The 24306-nt window shown below is 38.0% G+C and overlaps 1 protein-coding gene across 1 annotated transcript in view; it reads right to left on the bottom strand.

Annotated features, from left to right (window-relative positions):
* Positions 1-24306, bottom strand: part of usp43a (ubiquitin specific peptidase 43a) — a 91459-nt gene that overhangs the window by 20646 nt on the left and 46507 nt on the right. Inside the window, exons 4-10 of the mRNA XM_055158595.1 lie at positions 22983-23075; positions 17778-17913; positions 16608-16752; positions 9932-10094; positions 7650-7761; positions 3305-3408; positions 631-708 (exon numbers count right to left, since the gene is read on the bottom strand). Coding sequence (XP_055014570.1) covers positions 631-708; positions 3305-3408; positions 7650-7761; positions 9932-10094; positions 16608-16752; positions 17778-17913; positions 22983-23075 — 831 coding nt within the window. The remainder of the gene's footprint in view (positions 1-630; positions 709-3304; positions 3409-7649; positions 7762-9931; positions 10095-16607; positions 16753-17777; positions 17914-22982; positions 23076-24306) is intronic.

Genomic DNA, 24306 nt, shown 5'->3' with positions numbered 1-24306 from the left:
TATATGTATATATATATATATATATATATATATATATATATGTATATGTGTGTGTGTGTGTGTGTATATATGCTAGTCCTGAACTACTGCGACTTAATGCGCCAACATTATGGGATGGAGCACCCAAAGGAGACCCACGCAAACATGGGGAGAACATCCAGAGATAGAAAACTCCAAAGAGAACCTGCTGTGAGGTGAGAGTGTGCACCATCAAACTAAGACAACGTGCCTTCCACTTGAATAAGCATAAAAGCACACACTGTATAGGACTGTAAAATATAATTTTATGGACATCGTATTTCATAATTTGCTATACTTTTAGAAGAGATGTGTTCACAAAAAAACCTTTCCTGCTGTAACAAAGTGCAAGACATTTTCCTCTGCACGGAGCCTGAGCAAACTCATTTTATTTCATATTTTTACATTTCTTGTAGCACATCATTCATTTTTTGAGAACGGTGTGAGTCTCTCATGGGGGAGAACCAAGTCAAGCAGCTGATCAAAGTGCCTTTCAACTCTCGGACAGTGCTGTCAATGTGAACCTCCTAAAAAAATATGTTTTGAAGCACTGCTAACCGGGGGACATTTTTAAACAAACACCAGGTGAAAATCTCTGCATTCAAAGCTTACCATTCTTTAGTCTTGTAATCCCATTCGATGACAAGTTTCACATGGGGAGGTCCACCGGGGCCACAAAACTTCAGAGCTCTGCAACAACAAGAAAAAGTCATATTTCTATCATTTCTGAGTCTGAGCTTTCACAAAGTTTAATAAATATTCATTGCTCGTGTTGTATTACAGTTTATTCATATGAACTGAAGAAGTATGGTCTGACTGCAAAACAATGACTGTGCAAACAAAAGATAATTGAACTGCCGTCGCATTAGTTTGTCTACACCAGAATTAACTGGCTTAATAATAGTATATAATGTAATAATAATAATAATAATTATGATACGGAGTCAGGGCAAAGATGGCTTATTATGATTATGGATGTCAGCCTCCTTTGATTCAGAGCATGAGCCAAAAATGATTCAAGATTTTGGTTTGGAAAGGACCACAAATAAGTCAATATTAGTAAAAACTTAGACAAGGAGGAAGAGTGCATCAGTGGATCCTTTAAGTATAGAATCAGGTGCTTCTCTGGGATAAGTGAATATCATTAAAATACAAAATCAGCCTCTTACTATTGTAGCACAAAAATGTCTGTCACATGGGGCTTGGATAAAATGTCCGAGGCACACTGATTACAAAGATAAAAGTCCTTTATTAATAAGAATGGGATTCCAATGCTCAAGGTTTCATCACAACTTAAAAAGGTTTGGGTTTTAATTAATAAAAACCTACTGCTTCAGGTTGGCTTGTTTCAGATTTATTGAGGAACAATTCATTCAGTCATCAGAGATTCATCTACCTTCCCCATCTTCAAAAAGCCCTGAAAAACCAATCGGTTTAAAATTTTTTTGTTTGTTTGTTTGTTTTTTGTTTCTTCTGCTTGTCTTTGTTTGTCTCGTCATGTAAAGCGTCTTTGAGTATTATGTAGTATTATTATATTACTATAGCTTTTATTTCTATAAATATATTCAAAATACCTTTTACAACTAGGTCTGTACTCATGTTTACTATTACTACTTTTTCTTCAGCCACTACAACTACCATCTCTTTGGGATGACTGAAAGTTTGCCACTGCCTTGTGCAATCACCTTCACACCCATGCGAGATACACAGAAACTCAGATTAAATCCTCCCTGATCTCTGGAGATTAATATGAGGCTGTCACTATCCCACAGAGTGCAGAATGCACACTCCTGTGTAGAATATTTGTGAATCCAAAATCAAATTAAGAACTGAATAAAGTGACACTTAAAGCTGATGAAGAAGTCTGGAGGTGACAAAATACTTATTTTAAATGGTACAAAAATAAAAAATGAATGCTTCAGTTACATGGAAAAGTGCCTGTGACTAATATCTGAGTTTGAATTTTCAGAACACAGCACTAAGGTCGTCTTTATCAACTTTGATGATTAGTTTTTGGATGCATCAGCTTGGTAGTGTGGGTTTAATTACGATGTGAATGTGTGTAAATTGTAAAGGAGTGACTCAGTGCAGCACAGACACATAGGAAAACATAGCAGCAAACAACAGAGCTTTCGAAGAAGAAGTTTGTCCAGAGCAAATGAAGAAAGACGTGAAGAGAGCTGAAAATAAGACCATAAAGAGGACATTTTGGTGGTCCAAAAAAAAGGATATAATGTTTGATTAATAGTCAAAATGAAGGTGTGATATGTTTAGTACTATACTGAGGCTAACTTGTGCAAAATGAAAAACAAAAGCAGGTCGATGGAACAGCAGCAAAAAAACAACAATAATTTATCTCCCTGTGCAAGATATGGCTCAGACATTTCATTTTGCAGTTTCCTCATACTAATATTCCCTAATTTAAAAAATAAAGCAACCCCACATACATTCACATTCCAAAAATCAATGTAATCTTTTGCAACCTAAAGGCAGAAGGCTGAGTGGCTACTTGTGCGCATGTGTCCTCAATTTCTCTCTCTTAAATATTTAGAGGTTGGTCTGATCTTCGACTTCCACCAAATATTTTAAGCTGACAGAGAGCACGACCCAATGTTTATACTTTTCATTATAGATTTGGAGTCAGTGTAAATTCAGCCTGTGGGTAGGCCTGTCAAGATAATTAAGATAATTACTATACTGACTTATCATTCGCTACATGACAGATGGAACAATACTTTTTATGGATCAATATTTATCGTGGGTACTTTTTCTTTGTTTTAGTGGGAAAACTTGGGTTATTTTCCTGTTGTTTTCATCCTCTCATCGTCCTCTTCACTCTCCTCATCCTCTCATCATCCTCTTCATTCTCCTCATCCTCCCATCCTCCCTTAAACTTTCCGCATGCTCTACCATCTTTAGTATCCAGCCCCCGGGGGAAAGACATCTCCTAATTGTTATCTAACTGGCCATGTCCTTAATCGTAATATCTTCTGTTGAGGTCACCAAAAATAACTCTGGTGTACTAATACTTTTTTGTGTCTGTCTGGGTCTGTGTCTCTCCAGGTTGAAATGTTATAATGAGTTTAGTTCTGTATTCTGCTCTGTATTATCCATGTTATTTTTTGTTCCCGCATATGGACCTTCAGTTTTTCTTCACTCATATTATACTCACATACATAAATACTCAACATGTCTCAGACCTCATAACCTTAACTACAGACCATTTAACACTGCTTTTCTTGGCATCCATCATGTGTTTTTCATTGAATTCACATTAGAAAATTACCTGTCAACAGCTGGATGGAACAACGGCTTATTATCCTGTGGTGAAAGGTAGCTATAAGATGAAGATCCCCCCACAACTCTGATCTTAAACAGCAATCCAGCATTCTGAAAAGGAAGAAACAAAGGATGATGATCCCTATGCAATTACAGACCGGATATAAGAACCAGAATACAATAAACAATTATCTATTGAAAGACAAACAAACAAACAGAATGGAAAAACACTTGCCAAACCTTGAAAGCTGCACAAAGACTGCTTTTTCATAAATAAGAGAGTGTAAATCCTCGTCAATACCATATGCTCTTACTGCAACATGACTGTTGCACCTGTTGATTAAAACACGCTTGCCTTATCATCAAGATTGACCAAAGTAGAGATCGCAATCTATCACTTTTTCGTTTTCGTTTTCGCTCTAATTCTATTACATATATGTCTGGATTGCATAGCTTGGATCAGTCATGGTGAAATGAGGTTACTTTTTATGTTCCTTTTGGCCTATTTTTAAAAATGCTGAATGTACTTCAGTATTTTAAGTGTGATCTTAAGACGTGATCAAGTGGATTATTGCAGTCTGCCCTAGTTTTTGTGCAAACTAAGAAAGTTTGCAGTGCAAAAAAAAAAAAAAAAAGTCACAAATGAAGTGTGCCTCCTGTGGCCTCGGCAATTTCAAGTACTATGTGACATCACACATAATTACAGCCAAGTGTTACTGATTACAAACACCTGGCTGCAGGGGTGGACTTTGAAGTGGGGATACCTGTGTCATGTGTCCCCTCACTCTCCCCTTTGGTCCTGCAGACCCCGCCCCTCCACCCCCCTCACTCTCCCCTTTGGTCCTACAGACCTCACCCCTCCACCTTTGTTTTCTGGGGACATGTTCATGGAATTTAAAATCTACATCTTATGTAAACCAGACATGTAAACCATAGCCATAGTAGCTGTTTAATTGTAGGTTTGGACCAACACACTCTTGAAGCATACACCGTACGTACATGTATTCATTTTTTATAGACTCTGCAGAGTTCAAGTATTTGTAATGACTCCTGTTCACCACACAGGGGCAGTGTAGGCTTGGCTTTCATGAGCTGTTCAGATGTGTTTTTTCTGAAATCTGTGCTGCTCTTTGGTGACATCTTGTGGTGAGACACCTGGCCTACTGTATCTATACTTCAAGACACTTAACCCACCTTACCCCTAGTGTCTGCGTAAACTGGTGCGTGAACGAGTGAGTGTTTTTTTGTTGTTGTTTGAGTGCCTCGAAAGTGGCAAAGATCTGTACCTCACTATCCTCAGATGAGTGTTAAGTGGACGTCAGATAGTGCTGATAGTTTCTCTTTTCTGCAGTCTTCACAGAATGCCCATTTTGGATATCCACAAGTAGAAGGCATTCTGTTCATGTTGTTCTTCTTTCTCCTTTCCCTCTGGGCTTGTAGCAACCAATAGTTTGAGTTTGTGCTGCAGTGGGTGGTGTGAATAAAAAGCAGGTATTGGTCAGTGTGTGTGGGCTTCCTGAAGACCTCTACCTGGAGTCGCCGGTCTTCTCTTATATTTAATCTAAGAAGGCCAATGTGTCCTCTTTGGTCTCTTTCTGTGTGAACTTAATGTTTGGATCCATTGCATTAATATGTGCAGCAAAGGGTTCCAGGTCTTGAATTTAGATTTTAGCCCAGTTGTCATCCACGTAGGATCAATGTGTGGGTGGAGTGCCTGGAAAAGAAGCCAATGCGTTCTGTCCAAATTGTTCCATATATAATTTAGCAATAATGGGAGAGACCCATGAGCCCATGGCACCATAGATTTGCCTGTAGAAGTTTCCTCTGAACTGAAAACATGTGGTGTTTAAACAAATTTTTAGCAGTTGGCAGATTTGGTCATGTGAAAGTTCAGTTCTCTCTTCTAGCTTAGTATACTTCAGTAGTCTCCTCCTTGATGTCTCCAACGTTGCTGATGTAGTGATACAAATGAAAAGAGAAGTCACATCAAGGAAATCCATTGTCTTATCAGGATCAAACTGGAGATGCTTGACTTTCCTTACAATTTTGGCTTTGTTCTCAATATGATGCAACCAGAGGAGCCAGGATGGTCTTCAGGTGTTTGGTACACACAATGGGTCTGAGTGGTACTCCCTGTTTGTGGATTTTTGTGAGGCCAAAGATACAAGGAATGGAGTCACCAGGATAGAGTTGATCAGCGACTTGTTCCTTTACCAGTTTCTGTTAGCAGTCTAAGATCTTGTTGCACTGGTAGGGTTTCATTTTAGTAATTTGTAGGTTGTGTCAATTTAGCCTCAGAATCAGCTGAGTTCAGAATCACAGTGCATCTCCCTTTGTCAGCTGGCACGATGTTGATGCCGTGGTCCTTCTCTAGAGCAGAAACCGCCAAACCTTCACCCTCCAACGTAACATCAGAGGAAACAAAAGCTATTCAGGCTGAGTTCTTCTCTCAAACCCTGTTCCACCTTGTGATATCATGTAGTAATACAGGAAGTGCTCCACTGTGTTTTCTTTCTTTTTAATACACCTTCACTAGATCATGGAAGCAGTTACAGTGAACATTAGGAATAGAGATTGATTCATGGACAAAATACGAAAATAAAGTATACTAACATTAATACTAACATCTTAAGACCAAAATGACAAGTCTGACAGGAGCAGTTATGGAGGGAGGAGTAAATTTTTTTCAATACAAAGTAAATTGTAGCTGGAGTTGAACTGGTAACTAAGAGTACGCCCATGGTCACTTCCTGTTTGGAACGCAGTGGCGGGTCCGCTATGTCCATTTATATATACAGGATATGGGTGGAATAGAGCACTTTAAGTTTTGGTGTTGTAGACATGAGCGAAACAAAACACAGCTCCAGGTATTTTTTAGACATTGTAACATGACTTAAAGCTTACAAGAGTCATTTATTTGTTCTGCTTTAACCAGACCCTTTCTGATCAAATATCCTTCACTACATCTCTGCATAGTTTACTTTGATGCCAGCAGCTATTTTTTCAATAATTAAACAAAACTGTCTTGTCCTACATTACTCAATTTGACTCTGAATTCGAACAGAAATAAAGAAAATTGACACTTTGAACAAATACCGGTTGAACAAGCAGGTGCAGAACATAGAGGTTGGATTATAGGGCTGTGCCAAAAATCGAAAGATCGATAGATCACAATCTCTACTTTAGTCGATCTCGATGATACGGCATACGCATTTTAATCGACAGGTCTGCAGCCAAGCGTGTGGTAGTCAGGGATTTACGCTCTCTTGTTTAGGAAAAAGCAGCTTGAGCCACAGCGCATCCCTTTAACTGATGAGCCCAGGACAGAGGCCCATATTGTATTTATTGTATGTCTGACACTGCTGTATTGATTTTTGAAGAATAACTTACAGATAAATAGTTGAGGATTTACACAAGCCTGCATTCATTTAAACTTTAGGTAATATTTAATGGTAAGAGTACAGATCCACAATACTGAGAGCATTCCTTGATACAAAATGCTTGAGAGTGAATGTTGCAGTGTACCACTAAAACCACTTGATGGCGCTGATGCTTTTCATATCACAAATATGACTTTGCCATCAAAATAATTACAATGGAGTACAATCATATCAAAACGTGTTTTATATTTTTTCAAATCATGACAAAAAAGAACCTGATAAAGTATTTTTTTTAGTTGGGCATACATGTGGTGTTACTAATAACAGAGAGAGCATTAGGGCAGTGAATGAGAGCTCAGTATAAGGACACTATTTGGGATGTTTTAAGGTGAACCAGTGCAAACAGAAAAATATGTTGTTTTTTTTAAGGATCTAATAACTCCTAACACAACTTTTATACACTGCTTGCATTTTTCATACTGCAGTCTCATCATTATATTACAAATCTCTGCCTGACCCAAGAAACAAAAATATCCTATTATATATCTGTTATTACGATATGATAGGTTTGGTACAGGTTTTGTGTAATGCCTTTTAATTTCTCCAGAGATATGGCTATATGACTACAAGGAGTATATGAATTTTTAAACAAGCAGTGAAGAAAATGAAAGAAAAGACGACCTCTAACTTAATTACAACTTACAAGCTTAAACCATAATAAATCATAAATTAAATAAATATTGTGGTCTAATTTGCTAAGTTGGCCTTTGAAGAGGAGTTTTTTAACACATTCTAAATATTTAATTGGACCTCGTAACACTATTCGCATGGAAATGACCTGTTTTACTTTAGATTAATCTTAGCTGCTTACTGCTAAATCACTGTGGGGCCTGGATCTAAAGTGCAGGAGGTGTCAAGGGAGGAGGATAAAGTGGGTGACATTTGTAGGGTCCACTTTAGTTGTGGCATTACCTGCGCCTGGGACCCGTTCAGCATCAGATAATACAGCTTGCTCAGAATGCTCTGCTGCAGCTGCTCCCACGAGATGCTCCTGTCCTCCCTCATGAGAAACGGAGGGCCAAACCTGCAGGAACAAAGTGTCATCATATTAAAGGTCCTATGTTACACAAAATGGATTCCTGAGAACTTTTAGTCATGTTATAATGTTGTTACCTTCTCAAAAACCTATCTGGAGTTGTGTTTTGTTTCATTCACACATGTTTATTAGCCTGTCTACAGCTCCAAAGCTCAAAATGCTTTGTTCCATCTTGTGATGTCACGAAGCGGTAGTTTTCAAGTTAAAGACTACCTTTTACCTTTAGTTCAGTAGAGTTTGGTAATTCCAGAGCTGAAATTATCCAAATGATTCCAATGAAGGTGTGTGGAATTTAAAAATAAGAAGTGAAGTGCTTCCTGTATTTCGACATGACATCACAAGGTGGAACCGAGAGTCTCCAGTTTGAGAGAAGAACTAGATTGCAGAGTTTGTGTGTTAAATGTATGAATGAAATAAAACACAACTCCACGTATGTTTTTGATGAGGAAACAACATTACTGTCTAACATAGATAAGAAAATAGTGTAATATAGGTAATATACTGTAGTCATTAATGGGGCTTAGTGGTGTTGTTGTGATGCTAAATTATCACTTCATATTTATACCATGAAAAAGGCGTGATACATATGTTCACACCACAATGATAACAAGATAACTTACATAATAGAAGTGTAATATTCGACAAAAAGATAGTAGTTTCTTTAATATTGTCTTGTTCCAGGTGAAGACCAGGAAAGGTCCAGTTTTATCCTACTTATGTAATTTTTTTCTTTAAAATATGTATTTTTATTGTTCAAATTAGTATCTAATTTATATACTAGTCAGAGTATGTCTGATTTTATTGTATTTTTTGGACAACTCTACTTCTTCATACATTGATGTGTGATATAACTGGACGTATTGGAGTTATTCACATGCCCTTCCCATTGTAATCTATCACAGTATACACTGGAGCAGGTGCAGGAGGCTTGAACTGCAACACCCTGCTCCACTGCTGCCAAAATGTAAAAAAAATACTGTATAAATAATCCATAAATCAAGAAAAATGAAACTGCAAAATTAAAGAAAATATCCTTTTCCCTTATACACATAGCCTTTATTAAAGCATCACAAAGGTAAAATAAAATCATAGTTCAGAGCAAGAAAAAAAAAAACGGAATTTCCAGTAGGGAAAGTATCTGTATCAAACCTTCTGGTTTGAAGTAGTCACCTTCAACATTGCTTTGCACATATTATAATAGATCAGGACGGGTGATGAATCATGAATGGAGGTAATGCAGGACTCATAGGCGTTCTTTCTTTGCTGTGGGTCAGAGGAGGACACCTGCAGAGATACTCAAGTGTTTGTTGCAGTCCTGAGGCATGGAGCCAAATGACTTGTAAATGTCAAACTGTGATATTCTGGGTCGTTTCAAAGCAACACCTTCACTCTGGTCCACTCTCGTATGAAAACATCAAATACTACACTTCAAAGTTTTTTCAACTCACTTTGTTATTTGTGGAAAAAAGGTTTTGTCTCACTTGTTACATGTTTTAAATTCTTGCAGTATTGTATAAATGCACCGATCCAGCTCTTGCAGTTCTGATACCAATATTGATACTTTTGAGCATTTGCCGATAATGGAAACAGATATTAAATAATATCAGTGTAGGGACAGAAAATGGCACTTATTTCCTTAAAACACAGTTAGCTCCTTACACAAGAGATCCAGTTGTGTTATGCTACTTTTATTTATCCTCCAAATGACTACTGAACAGCTCTGTATGAACAAAAGTTAAAACATGAAATATTTTCAGTTAAAATCGGCCTGAAAATGGTCTTATTACGTCCAATTAAAGGCTCAACTAGGATATCGGCTTAACCTATATCATCCAACAAATACTTAATGCAGCAAATTTTTCGGTATCATTAATTCTGATAATTCCAGTACTGATATCAGTGCATCTCTAGTACAGTATTTGTATTGTTAACTTAGAAACCTCTCATCTTTGCATGTCTCAATCATCATTCACAAGCATTACTCCTGCTTGAATGACTTTTAAAACTTGATCTGACCTGTCTCTACAAAGTCGACTTCCTGCTAAAGTTGGATCAGCATGAGAAAAACTAGTCCAAAAAGCGTGTGTGAGAAGTTTGGAGGTCAAAACAGCAGAAGTCACTGAAGTCAGTGTGAGGTTCATGTAAAAAGTGGACTCACCTGATGGCCTGCTGTCCAGATCCAGCTGTGTTACAGATCAGCAGCAGGACTTTACTGGATGAACTGTGGTTTAGATATTCAGAAGATACAGCTCCAGATGAAGGAAACCTCTGTCCATCGGAGCCAGAAGAATAAGGAGAGGAGGGGAGGCTATGGTGGTACCCTGGGAAAATCAGAAAAAAAAAGAAAGATGGGGAAATGCATTTAACTTTAATGTATTAATTCAACAATTAACAACCAATCTTCATTCATTTAAATTATACATGTCTATATAGCGCCCAAACACATGAAAATATTGACATACACTGTAGCATTTTTAAATTTAAAGAAGTTTGTTGGTAAAAGTGCAGAAACCATTTCAGTTATGCATCCAATTTATTTAGTTGTTTGTACTTTAACTGCAACTAGAAGAATAGTTATTACATTACAATAATTATTTTTAAATTTATGAGCCTTAAAGCAAACTACAATGTGGTTATAAGAGTAAATCTGCACTTAGTTTATGTACATATGTAAAAATATACTACAAATCAAAAGGTTTCATTCACTGTTTATGTTTATCACTTTCTACTTTTCAGATACCTACAGAAGACATCAAATTTATGGTGCCAGACATATGGAATTATGTAGCAAAGGAAAATAATTAAAGGTGCACTGAGAAACTTTTTTTGTGGAGGGTTCCCCATCTGTTTGTCTCCATGGAGATGTTGTTACTTTGTCCGAAATGTCCCGTTATGGTATTAAATGTGTCCATCATGCATTTGCTCAGTAATATCTTTTTTTCATTTACTTGCATTTTTACTGTAAGTGGGCTTGCCTCTCCAAAGATCTGATGTGTAACTTCGCCCTATGGTGTCACCTGCCATTTCTGTAGAGTCAAATAAGCATAATGCCATACTGTGGAACATACCAAGCAACATCTCCATGAAGAGAAGCAGGTGAAGGACCCCACACCAGGATAGTTTCACAGTGCACCTTTAAACAACTCAACTCTCATTTTTTTATATTTAAAATTCAAATCCTCAAAGTAGTCACATTTTGCTTTGTTCACGGCACTGCAAACCTTGTCTAACAAAAAAGGTGCAACTTTGTACTGCCGGCATGTATCTGCACTGAAAGCTTTATCAAAATAATTATCATATTCTGCTTTATACAAAAAAGTGGTTATTTCGTGTTTGTTGATCATTAATGCATAAAAAAGAGCAAGCCGTGCACAAATTTAAATGGGCCGAGAGGAGGCTGGCTGCATACTGATCAGGAACAACAAATCCTCTGTGGCCCATATCAAATGAGTGACCCCTGCCAGAGCTGCGCCGCCACCTGACTAAAAATACCCAGAAGGCAATGGGAGAAAGACCCGGGTCTGAGCACCAAATGGATGAAAAAATAGAGGAACAAAAGCCCCAGACAAGGACCAAGCACCTGAGCTTCCTGCCAAAAGCTCAGAGATAGAGATTAGGTAAACAACTAGAGAAAAGCCATGCACCTGATGCTCCCAGCACTTTCTGCACAAAAAACATACTGCGCCAATACAAGGTTTTCTAGTTTTTTCTTTTGTTGTCAATATAAATAATATATTCCATACAAATGTGTAGTTCCCTGCTATTATGTGTTATTCTTAAAAGGCCTTGAGAATGAGACTTGTTAGGAGATGAGTTTTACTTAGAGAAATACTCATGAAAGACTCAAATGGTATATAATTATGCTTATTATGTAAAACTGAGTCTTGTGAGCTTTAAGCCATGTTATAATGTTGTTATCTCCTCAAAAATGTATTTGGAGATGTGTTTTGTTTCATTCACACCTTTGAGTAATCCTTTGTTATTAGCAGAGGTGGGACCAAGCGTTTGTTTTGCAAGTCTCAAGTAAGTCTCAAGTCTTTGACCTCAAGTCCGAGTCAAGGCCCAAATCAAATACAGGCAAGTCCAAGTCGAGTCACTGGCCCATAAGTCCAAGTCAAGTCCAAGTCATCTGCTTTGAGCTTTAAGTCATTTCAAGTCTTTAAACCAAAAGCCTAAAGTTTTGCTGTTTGTATGAATTTTAAGATAAATTATACTTTAAAAAATCATAGTATATTTATATGTGAGTATTTATATGTATGTAAGACTTGTAGAAATGCAAATATTTCCTTTTTAAATATCTTAAAAAGGCCATAGTGTGACGGTCAGAACAGAAGGAATTCAAATTTAAAAGTGCTTCTCAAGTCTTCTCAAGTCACAGGCCTCAAGTCCGAGTCAAGTCCCAAGTCATTGACCTTCAAGTCTAAGTCAAGTCCCAAGTCTTGGTTCATTTTGTCAAGTCTCAAGTCCTAAAAATAGTGACTCAAGTCTGACTCGAGTCCAAGTCACAACTTGCAAGTCTTCACCTCTGGTTATTAGTCTGTCTACATCTCCAAAGCTCAGGATGCTCTGTTGCACCTTGTGATGTCATTTAGTGATAGTTTTCAAGTCAACAATTACCTTTCAGCTTTTGTTCAGTAGAGACTGGCAATTGCACTGCTAAAATTATCCACGTATGGAGTTTAAAAACACAGAGGAGAACGTCTTGTACAGTATTACCACATGACAGCACAAGATGGAGTGTTTAAAGTTTGAGAGAAGAACTCTGCCTAAATATGTGGTATGTGTATGTTAAAAATGTGTGAAAGACAAAAACACAAAACACAACTGAAGGTATGTTTTTGATGAGGAAACAACATTAACAGAGTAGAAAATAGTGTAATATGGGCTCTTTTAACAGTATGGTTAGATCTGACTACAATGTGGAACCTACGCACTAAACAATAAATAACATACGGTAAGTCACTGTAAAATACTCTGTGATGGTTTCAATGCTGACTCTGGGGTGATTCTTGTAGTGTTGCTGTTCTGGTAGTAGAACTGTAATAATAAAAATCCACTCTCAAATTTCACCTTGAAATGTGTTTTGAGTGTAGAGAGAAGTGTGGGGAGTTTAAGCTTTTTTTGGTCTATTTTTGTTATTGTTATAAAAAATGTCCAAATTGTAAAAAAAGAAAAAAAAAATCACCTTGAAAAATCTATCCAGTTCTGTACTACTTGGTGAACTTTCTCAAATAACTGTTCCACCAAACAGCCAGGTGGATTGACAATTGTGTTGCCTTATTACCGTATGCTAATTGAACACACAATCTCAACAGTGTAGCGTCTAGAAATCATTATGGTATTTGACAGTTGACTTTATGTTTGCTCCTCGTCAGTTCAACAAACAAATGACTACTTAATATTCATTGCTTCATCTCTGTCTTGTTTTGAACACACACTTTGATAATGTAATGCGGAGGGTTCATTAAAGGTCCCAAAATTAACTCTTGTGAGCTTTACGCCATGTTACAATGTTGTTACCTCATCAATAATATACCTGGAGTTGTATTTTGCTTCATTCACACATGTTTGAGTAATCCATTGTTACATCTCCAAAGCTCAAAATGCTCTGTTACACCTTGTGATGTTTGTCATGAAGTGGTACTTTTCAAGCTAATGGCTCATTTCACCTTTAGTTCAGTAGAGATTGGCAATTCCAGGGATGAAATTATTCATATGATTCTGCTGAAGGTGTATGGAGTTTAAAAACACTGTGGAGCTTTTCTTCCTGTATTACTAATGTATTACTCCTGTTTCAAAAGAACTCAATCTAAATATGTAGGGTTTGTGTTGTGTATGTGTGTTTGTTGAAAAAATATAGACTAATGAGACTAATCAGACCGAGGCGTCAAGTTGTCCAGTTTACATGCAAATACACTTTGCAGGACGTCCTCGATGCACGTCCACATACACTGTGGACGTGTGTCTAGGGCGTACTGCCTTTTTGCTTCAGGCGTCACTGCAGCACAAATCTGGTATCCGAAAGAAGAAGAAGAAAGAGAAAGACCCGGGAACTGGGGCGGGGAGCCACTAACACCAGGACAAGATATATACACCAGGACTGGGCCAGGACTAAACCAGGACTAAACCGGAACTGAACCAGACCTGGACCAGGACTAAACCAGGACTTAACCAGGTCTAGACCAGGACTAAACCAGTGTCATGAGTGGAGTTTAAATATATACATAATGCAGCAGCTGAGCCAATCACCTCTGCTGATGGTTTTATGTAATAAATAAACTAAAGTCACTTTCTCAACCTGGTTTGCCACGGTTCCGGGAAAAGACCGGAAAATGGCACTTGTTTCCAGGGCAACGGACACCCTGGACACTTGTCAAGTATTTTTCTCCCATTCGTCCATGGGGTCCAAAACGCACGTCAGGGGTGCGTCAACTCTGGACGCCTCTAGTTGAGTAGTTGAGCCTAGTCAACTACAACATGAAGAAATAAAGTTTACAAAAAGAGAATCCTTGAAAATTACAGCTTTTTGGATACAACAGACTTTTTTTTTTTTGCATCAGCAGCTTCTTGCCTCCTTCACCTTAAGGACAAAAATAGCACTTTATTTTAGAGCGTCCTTGCTACTTTGCACATTCGCACCAAACACATCATCTTCATAGCAAATACTTGTTGTCATCAGCTTAGTGTATTGCATTGGCTGAAATCAAACATGCCTTATTAATTGGTGTTTAAAGTGTTCCTTTCATTTTTCTGAGCAGTATATAAATGGACAGAAAAAGCTAACCTGCCAGCCACCCCATTCCAATTAGAAAGTGAGCACAGGGGGCACTCCATCGACTCTGGCTCCAATCGACTTTACATTGGTCTAAAAATGTTTGTATTAACCCGCCCTACATGGTGTTTTTATTTAGCTAGTTTGTTTGTAAATAAATTCCTATTCCTAATATATAATGGTTCCAAACTTACTCCTATAACTGCTAGACTCATAAGCGTCATTTGACTGGAGTTGAGCGCTATGGGTGACGTCACACTCCCTTCTTTATACGGTCTATGTTTTTATTACCTTATTTATTTACTTTCTGTTTGCTAGCTACTGATTGCATTCAGAGTATACAGCAGTATAAAGAGGATGATTGACTATTGTACCATGCTTTATTAAAATCTATTAAAAACAGGTTACAGTTGCATAAAATACTGTCCCCCATTCATCTTGTTATTGCCTTGACTGTTGCAGTGTGTAAATTCACGCTGGGCTCCATAAAACTTGACATAAATCCCTGGGAAAGAAGTTATGATCTCCTGGAATCTGGCTCTCTCTAATCCGCAAATTATTCTGAAGAGAGAGACATTAATCATTCGTACCAGATCGGTCACATAAAGCAAGACGCATTTGTCAGGCTCCGCTTAAGTGTGATTCATTGCATTTCTATGTAAACTACGTGTCTCTCTCTCTTTCTTTCTCTCTTATTTAGTATAATATTTCCCATAAGGCTTTGCTGTAGTGTAATGCACAATTCTAATAGATTAATTGCCTACTTGACATACAGTGGGGGAGTGTATTTTATCTCATCATGCTGTGAACATGCAAAGCCATTACATTTTTAAAGGGCCCATATTACGCTACTTTATACTGTGTTATAATGTTGTTTCCTCATCACAAACACATCTGGAGTTGTGTTTTGTTTCATTCGTACATGTTTAACACACAAACCCTGAATACAGGCTGTGTTCTTCTCTCCAACGGAAAACACTGTTCCATCTTGTGATGTCATGTGGTAGTACAGGACATGCTCCATTGTGTTTTTAAACTCCGTACACTTTCACTAGAATTGTTTGGATAATTTCCTGCCAATCTCTACTGAACTAAAGATAAAAGATAGCTGTTTTCTTGAAAAGTATCACTTCATGACATAAGAAGGTGGAGCATTTTGAGCTTTGGAAATGTAGACAGACTAGTAATAAAGAGTTATTCAAACATGAGTGTATGAAACCAAACAGAACTCCATCCAGGTACGTTTCTGACGAGGGAACATTATAACACAGGTTAAAGCTCAAAAGAGAGAATTTTGTGTAATATAGGACCTTTAAAAGTTTCAAAAGTATCAAAAAGATCTTTGTGTAGAGAAAGTGGCTTGGTTTGATTATTTATGAACCTCATTGAGCACAAATATGAATTATTAATGTTATTCTACTGGAGGGGCAGAAAAGATCGTATCAGCTTCGTTAACAGGTTGCTCTGGGACAGAACTGACCACAGCTTTCCTTGAGCATGTGTTATGATATCTCTCAAATAGTGTCTGTGAGGCAGAAATTTTACTTAAGAGATAATGATCGGAGAAACCTTTAAAAAGCTCTAAGCAGTCCACCTGGTAGAGACCGTGCAGGAAATAAGATAAACCTGAAATCTTCATGTTCTCTTAAAGGTTATCGATGTCACTTTTTGATAGAAATTCTGTGACCTGCTTGTCTCCATGTTGATGTTATTGCTTTAACTGGAACGTTCTACACTATAGCATTAAACTTTCTACTACTACCAATACTACTACTTTGTTTCTACTTGAAGGCAAACAGGTGAAGTTACAGGCTTGATCTGTGGAGAAGTGAGCCTGCTTACAGTAAGAATATATGTTTCTAAGGGTATCACTTTATCAATAAAAACACAGGTAATTAGATAAATGCTACAACAGTAAGTTTAATATTCAGTCAAATATTCCAGGCAAAACAATAACAAATAATGGAGACGGGCAGGTGGCAGACCCTCTACTAAAAAGTTACAGAGTCTACCTTTCAGAGTTTTGACATAAACGTACATTAATATCATGTAGGAAGAATACCTGAGACTGATGTGGAGCCAGAGCGGTTATAAATGGGAGGAGCCTGAAAGGCATAGACCACATCACTGTCAGCGATGGCTGTCAGGTCATCGTCATCTGAGAAGGAGCGCTGGAACCCAGTGGAGTACAGCTCAGACAGGATCACCTGCAAAACAATTTAACAGTCATATATTAAAACATACAAACAAACAGCACAACAGAGGAAAAAACATAATTTTTGTTTATTACTCAAACCAGCAGAACGCTCTATAATTGCCACTGGTAACTATTAGAAAACAATATCTGCTGGTAGTTATAGTGACGTGCTTTTATGCTGGTGACAACTACAACTAATGTGACCTGCTGCTTCTACAGCGGGCCTCTGTGTTTTAACAAGAATCCTTCAAAAGGCTGGTTTCAAGAAATGTTGGTCAGATCAGATGAAACAACTGTCACATGCAGTGTAGGCATGAGGCACAATAATAAGATGATAAACCCCACACACACATACAGGAGATTTAACAAACAAAATAAATGATATATTTTTATCTTAAGATCAAATTCACACATTTAAGCTCAACTTAACAGTGGGATTTTTCTTTGACAGGGTGTGGTGCTGTTCATTGTTCACTGCTTCTCCTGACCTACAGCTGAAAAGGAGGAAAGGCACTGGAGCACACAAAGGGCTGGACAACCTTTTCTCATCTCCTGCTGCTGACATTTGAACAGGACACACATCATAGGGTATTTTACAATACCACAACTTTATTGATTCCAATTATTTTATTAAAACAACAACAATAATCATTTCTTTACTTTTATTATGCTTTACTGGTTGATCAAAAACTGTGACAGTGCAACACTGTAGTAACCATTTTAATTCACTCGATACTTAGTGGCAGTAAGCTTCCTCTGTAGCCACAGCTGCCCTTGGCTGAACTGAAGACGACTGTCAATAATTGGCTCCTCTGACCACAATTCATTCACACATGCAATCACACTACATAACCCTAACAACAGTGTGCATTGTTTGGAGAGGGATTCTAACTCACCTTCGGGTTGGCGAGAGTGCTCTAACTACAAGTTGATTTATAAAATAGCAGCATGTCTATGATATGACCAAAATACATCACATAACATTAACATTTAAACTGGTGTCTATGATCTAAACTAGTGTGTATGACTTTGTACCTGATCTGGTGAGAGGTTGCCCTCCTCAGCCACCATGCTCCTCAGGCAGGAGATGGACCCAAACAAAGGCACGGCCAGCCCCACACGCACATACCTCTGACCCTTTGTGCTGAAGACAAGGGTGACACACAGTGGCCTGTAAGAGACATAACCAGATCAGGAGGTCATTTGAGGTTAGAAACAACAAGGAAACAGAAAACTATTTGCTCATTCACTGGGCTCGCCACATCTCTATCTCTCAGTCTTATTCAGAAAGCAATTACTCATATAGTATTCTCTGTGAATCCTGATCTCTCTTGGGGAGGTCTGAGTCATCCTGGACTTGGACACACTGTTCACCACTGCAGAGGCCTAAACTACAGCCTGTATGTCTGGTCATGTGTTTAATATTCATGTGTAGAATGTGGTAAAGATAGCAGAGGTGTATTTATACAAGTAGTTGAGCAGCAGCACTAGTTGTAGTAGAAGCCTAATACTATTGCTATTGCTGTGTAGTTCATAGAGGATAAAGTATCAAAACAGATTTAATAAGACGGGACTTTGAAATGCACTGCTGAGCGGAGTGATGTGATGCCTAATAATATGGAGATAGTCCTCTGACAATAGCAGGGTGATGAAATCTAATGTGATGGGTTTAAACAGATCTGATCTGATCTATCAAACAGTCGTATCTTTGTTTTAATGATATTGTTTTGTATTGTCTTGGTCTCCCTTGTGGGACATCAGTCTACATGGGACACTAAATCTGATAACAATATGAAAAGGTCCCATCTTTCGTTACTGTGTGTTGGTACATATTATATCTCGCACATCAGGCTTCTCACTGCATGTAGCAATCATAAAATATTGATATATACAAAATGTTAATTTGTTTAATACAAAGTTAAAAATATGTATTGACTGTATGGTTGAAATTGTGTGTGAAGAGAGGAGTGGGGCGTGACAGGGTTTTATTTTATTATTATTATTTTATTTTATATTTTTTTGTTTTGTTAAATATTAAAATAGAGAGAGTTTTTATCTCTTTATTCATCTTTTCTATAGATTAATTTATCTAATTTATTTACCATATTAGTGGGCGAACCATTCCTGAAACAACATTTTATCCAGACCGCTACAAAGATGATTCTAGCGTGTGACTCAATGGATAGATTTGTATTATGAACTTTTATCTATAACAACATGAATATTTTGTCGTCTGTTCTGAACAATTAACAGTTAAAAGGTACATGATTCTGATGGAGAGTAAAGTTCTTGCTTGCTTCTGTGGAAATGTTATTGTTTTGCCTGGAATGTTTCACAGTATGGCATTAAACTATAACTCCATGGAGGCAAACGGGGATGACAGCAGGGTCAGATCTGTGGAGCTGCTCACTGTTAGCAATAAATAATAATAAAAGCAATACATTCTAGTTGAAAAAAGATAGCTATATCAGATTCCAGATAGTTAGCAGAAGAAAAAAAAGATAATTATGTCACAGATAATCTCAAGACTAGAGCCCAACCGATATATCGGCTTGCTGATAGAGGCCGATATTTCACGTGGGCATGTGATATGTCGTTAAAAATCTTAGACTCTCTACATTCTGTTCATTTAATGCAATTTATAGACAGATAAATGTCCTAATGTGTGGCTCCACATCAGTATTTATCTGCGGAGTCATTTGTCTGTGTGTGTGTCCGTACTGTCCCTGAACACACCACAGAGTCGCGTCACTCACGTGTGTTTGTTTACACTCGCAGACACAGATCCAAACACTGAGATTATATTCTTTTTACGGACAATCGATTTGAGTCTGGATTAAAAGGACATTTATTAGTGCAGATTTGTGATGTGAGGAGGAGCCTGTATGAGCGGTGAGTGTTGGAAATATGTCGACTCTGAAGCTAGTTTTGGTCATTTGTTATGGGTTAGCTGCTGTAGCTCTCGCACATAAACAGGCTGTTTTCTATTGGTCTATTGTAAATTGACTACATTGGCTGTATATTTGTTTCTGGCCCTGCATTGATATGTAAATAAACGTGTGAATTATTACATTTGCGCATATAATTAATTACCGCGGCGTGCACATATTTATGGCTAAAGGCTAATAGCGCTAGTTTCCTTATGGGTCAGTCGCGAACGAAATGGCTCTTAGATCTGGCTCTTTGAAGCGAACGACGGGAGCCTGCTCCTTATTGGGAGCCGTGTTTTCTCTTTTTCTCACTTTTTTTCTCTTCACGCCGCGTGCAGACAGGTGGTAGTTTGACAGCGGCAGCGGCTGAAAACAAAACTTTGAGAAATTTGCTTGTACATAGGCAAAAATAAATAAATTTGCATATTTGGCTGTAGTTTAGCATAAAATAAATAAACTAGGACTAATCTTGGGCACAAGATAGAGACCGAGTCCCGACACTCAGTCCTGGTTCAGTTTTGGTTTAGTCCTGTTTTACACGTGGTCTAGATCTGTTTTAGTCCTTGGTTTAGTCCTTTTTCAGTCCTGGTTTAGACCTGGTTCAGTTCTGATTCAGTCCTGCTTTAGACGTGCTTTAGACCTGCTTGCAACAAAACAATCTGAAGAGCCGTTTGGGAGCCGAAAGAACCAGCAGCTTTTAGTGAGCCGAGCCAAAAGAGCCGGTTCTCAAAAAGAACTGGAATACCCATCACTAGTGTGTAGAAAGTGATGCAAAAATGTCATTAGGCCGACCTACTGTCCGTAAATATGATGTAAAGAGGCAGAATAACAATAAATGTTGCCTAAATAAACCCAATTTAAAATCCACCAGAGCCAAACCTAAGTTTTTTAAACATTTTTACATCACTAAATATATCGGTAGCTCCAACTCCCATTATATCGGTTCCATATCAGCCACAGTAAAATCCATATTGGTCGGGCTCTACTCAAGACCCAACTGTCAGCTTAGTTTTGTGGGGGGAGGGAAGGGGGAAGGAAATGTGGGATTGTTTTTAATCACTGTAAAGAGCTTTGTGTTGCATTTTTTGTATGAAAAGCGCTCTATAAATAAAGTTTGCTTGATTGATTGTTTAATAGTGGTCACATTTTTATTTCCCACTTTCAAGGCACTCTTAACGCTTTACATCAAGGAGGCACTCACCCATTCACACACACATTCATACACCAGTGTATGCAGACACTGGGGAAGAGGTGGGTGAAGTGTCTTGCCCAAGGACACAACCACAGCATTTCAGTCAAGACTGCGATTCTCTAACCTTCAGATCAATGGACAAACATTCTACCAACTTCTCCTAGTAAGTTTAATGCCATACTGTGGAACATCTGTTAGTACAAAGGTCTTTAGTTTAAGGTCAGGGCTGCACATTCAAACTAAAGCTCTTTGTGTTATGTCCTTTATAATATATTATTCAGGCAGGTAATGTGTGAGCTGTTATGACAGGGCACACAGCGCTGGATCTGAGCAGCAGCGTTTCATGTTGTTCAAGATGAGACGCTGATATGAGGCGGGCTGGATGACACTTGAGTGGAAAAGGAAATAGGTATGTCATCTTCAAAAAGCATATTTCCTGCTGCAGCTTTGGAGCGTGTCAATTTAACTTCAACAGAAAGAGCTCATGTTTTCCACATATAGGGTCATAAATGCACATAGCTTATTATTACAATGTATCAAAATACATATGTTAAAAATAGGCTTTGACTAGTGTGATGCTCTGGCATACAGTCTTATGTACATTTATTTTAATTTGGTTAATTAAAGGATTCAAAGAGAGATTTCTCCTTCCCAGAGTTCAAACTCACAGCTCTGGTAGAGGAGGAACAATTGATTGAAATCTGTCAATTATATTAAGATGTATTAAATATTCATTTACAGAGAAACACACATTCACCTTGAGGTCCACATATTGCTGAAAAACAGATGTATTTCAGAGTATAGAAATGTTAAAAAATTCAGGCATGTAGAGGAAAATTGTCAATGGCAATAGTGTTATTTTTCTATACAGTCAGAGCTATCATTAATAAAACAAGTTTGATTGAAATTTTGAAATGAAATTGTGTTTTTATTTCAAAAAATCTGTGTTACATGTTTTGTGTTCAAGCATTTGATTTATGCTTCTTTTAAACTTTTCTGGGGGAGGGTCTGACACTTATTTGTCACATGGAGATGTTATAACTTTGCCCAGAATGTTCCATAGTATCTAATGTAATGTAAGTTCTTTATCTCTTGCATTGATTCAAATATAGATATTTTTATTGCTCATAAATACCCTAAAGCATACATTTTTACTGTGAGTGGACTTGCCTCTCCGCAGATCTGACCTGTAACTTGGCCTGGTGGTGTCATATTTGTCTTTAGATATCTAGATAGATAAGTTTGATGCCATAATGTGGAAAATTCTGATGCAGAGAACATGTGGCAGACCCACCACCAGAAAACATACACAGTTTACCTTCACTCTAAGAGTGATAACAAACAGTGTGTGGTCAGGCCTGTGTGATTTTGAGCCTTTAACACTGTGATACGACTGTGCCAATAACAGTTAACACGTCCATGTGTTTGCTGAGGTGTGACACTATGAGGTCATATTAGCAGTGCATCTGTTTTTGTACAGTGGAAAACTTGTTCTGCTAAGTCATTGGGAAGGCATTAATTGTTATTTACAATATTATTTATCAAAATAATTTAATTAAATGCCTAATATCATATTCATTCTGTTATTGTTTTTTTGTTTTTTTTTTAGTACTTTTTCATTCCCATAAGAAAATTGTGCTCTGCATTTCACCCATCCTTTCAGGAACAGTGGGCAGCACATTAGGCGCCCGAGGACCCATCTCCATGATCTTGTTGCTGGGCTTGGTCAGGACTACCTAAGCTAGAGGATTTTTGTAGATGGGGGGAAACTGGAGTGCCCAGAGGAAACCCACTCAGACACGGGGAGGGGATTTGCCTGTCCAAATAATAAACTATAATGATATAACCATATTAGGGTATTTCACGTTTGGCTTGTACTTTTGAGACATTTTAACATGTCCTGTAGTGTGACCTGTCACCCTGCTGGATATTCACTATAAATCTGCCATATCAAGACATAAATACATAAATTACTTAATATGTCTATACATACCTTAAAGAATATATTTTAAAAAATTAGAATGACATTTTTCTTATAAAACACAGTTGTCACACCACAACTGGTTTTAAAGCGACAACATCTTTTACAATATTGTGTGTAATATGAACATAGCTCACCTGGTCTGGCGCAGCGGGATGGGCAGAGAGATACAGAGGAACGGGTCAAAGGTGTTACTCTGCTTAAGGCAATGAGGGCACGTCAGAGAGGACCTGAAGACACACACGGACAAATACTTAGCATCTGTAAAATAATACACCTCACATGGGATGAACATAATAATTACTAAGAAATTAATCTGGTGCAAACACTTCTTCATGTGCCAGATGCTTGTTTAATCCGAAGCTTGCACTGTTGGTGCCAGCTGAGCAGATTCCTGTATTGACACAATGGAAATCCTACAAAACTCTGGCAGTAACTCCAGTATTGAGAGCCATGGCTTCTAATAACCCACATGTGTACTTGGTAACACTGACATGAACATGCACCAAACCTGTGAAAAGCTCGCCCAATGCTCGCTGTGTTTCCACTTTAGTAGAGAAAGTAATGAAAAGAGTGTCCCTGTTCAAGTGAGAAGCCCAGAAACCACCCGTCAGTACTTTGGACGGATTCTACACCACTGCACCCGGTCCAGGAAGTAGTGCTGTTCCAAACAACATCTCTCCATCTGTGCTCCATTGTGAGAAAATGTTCACTATGCAAGGTGTATGTTATTTATTTTGAATGTATTATTTCCAGTTACATTTTGCTGTTGGTTATTATAATATATTGTGATGTATGAGCTCCTGTGTTCACATAATTTCCCTTGTGAATTGATGAAGTTTGTCTAAGGCCAGGGACACACTACACATGCATTTCACCCTTCGCAAGTGTAAAAACTGTGCCCGTATGGAGCAGCACATCCTGCGCGTGTAGATTTCGGAAAATAGAATGCAACTTATTGGAGCATAAATGTGTATGCCCATCAAAATACAAAGAAAACATGCATCTGATATTGTATTACCATCAGCACAATGTATTGCTGGGGAAGTTATGTATTGTTTGAAGCAGCCCAGACGCAGAAGCACTGTTAATTTGTGCTTTGAAATTTACTGTGGAAACCTTGGCGTTTGTTGTGACCAACCTGTGCAGACGTTAAAAACAAGCCTATTCAGTCTATTCAGTTGTTTTTGCTATAGACCTGTTAAAGTGGCTAAACGCACCCAGTCAGGTTTGATCGTCTTGCTCATTGGCGTGCGCGTACATCCTGCTGGAGCTCCTGGTGTGGCCGTCCATGCGTTGACGCCTGGTTGTGGTTTCACGAGGTTACGCACATAAGCGCTGTCACGTGTTGTGTGTTTAGGGCCTAAGTCTAAGTTAGAGGGCTTTAAATTACAATGAACCTAAGTCAAGTATAATATGTATTTGTCTTTAAATGCCTTTGCTTTGGTCATAATTATATCT

Source organism: Boleophthalmus pectinirostris, unplaced genomic scaffold (assembly GCF_026225935.1).
Source record: "Boleophthalmus pectinirostris isolate CB_2022bp ecotype Guang Dong unplaced genomic scaffold, ASM2622593v1 HiC_scaffold_22, whole genome shotgun sequence".
Taxonomy (NCBI): Eukaryota; Metazoa; Chordata; class Actinopteri; order Gobiiformes; family Gobiidae; genus Boleophthalmus; species Boleophthalmus pectinirostris.
This window is presented reverse-complemented; position numbering and strand designations above follow the sequence as displayed.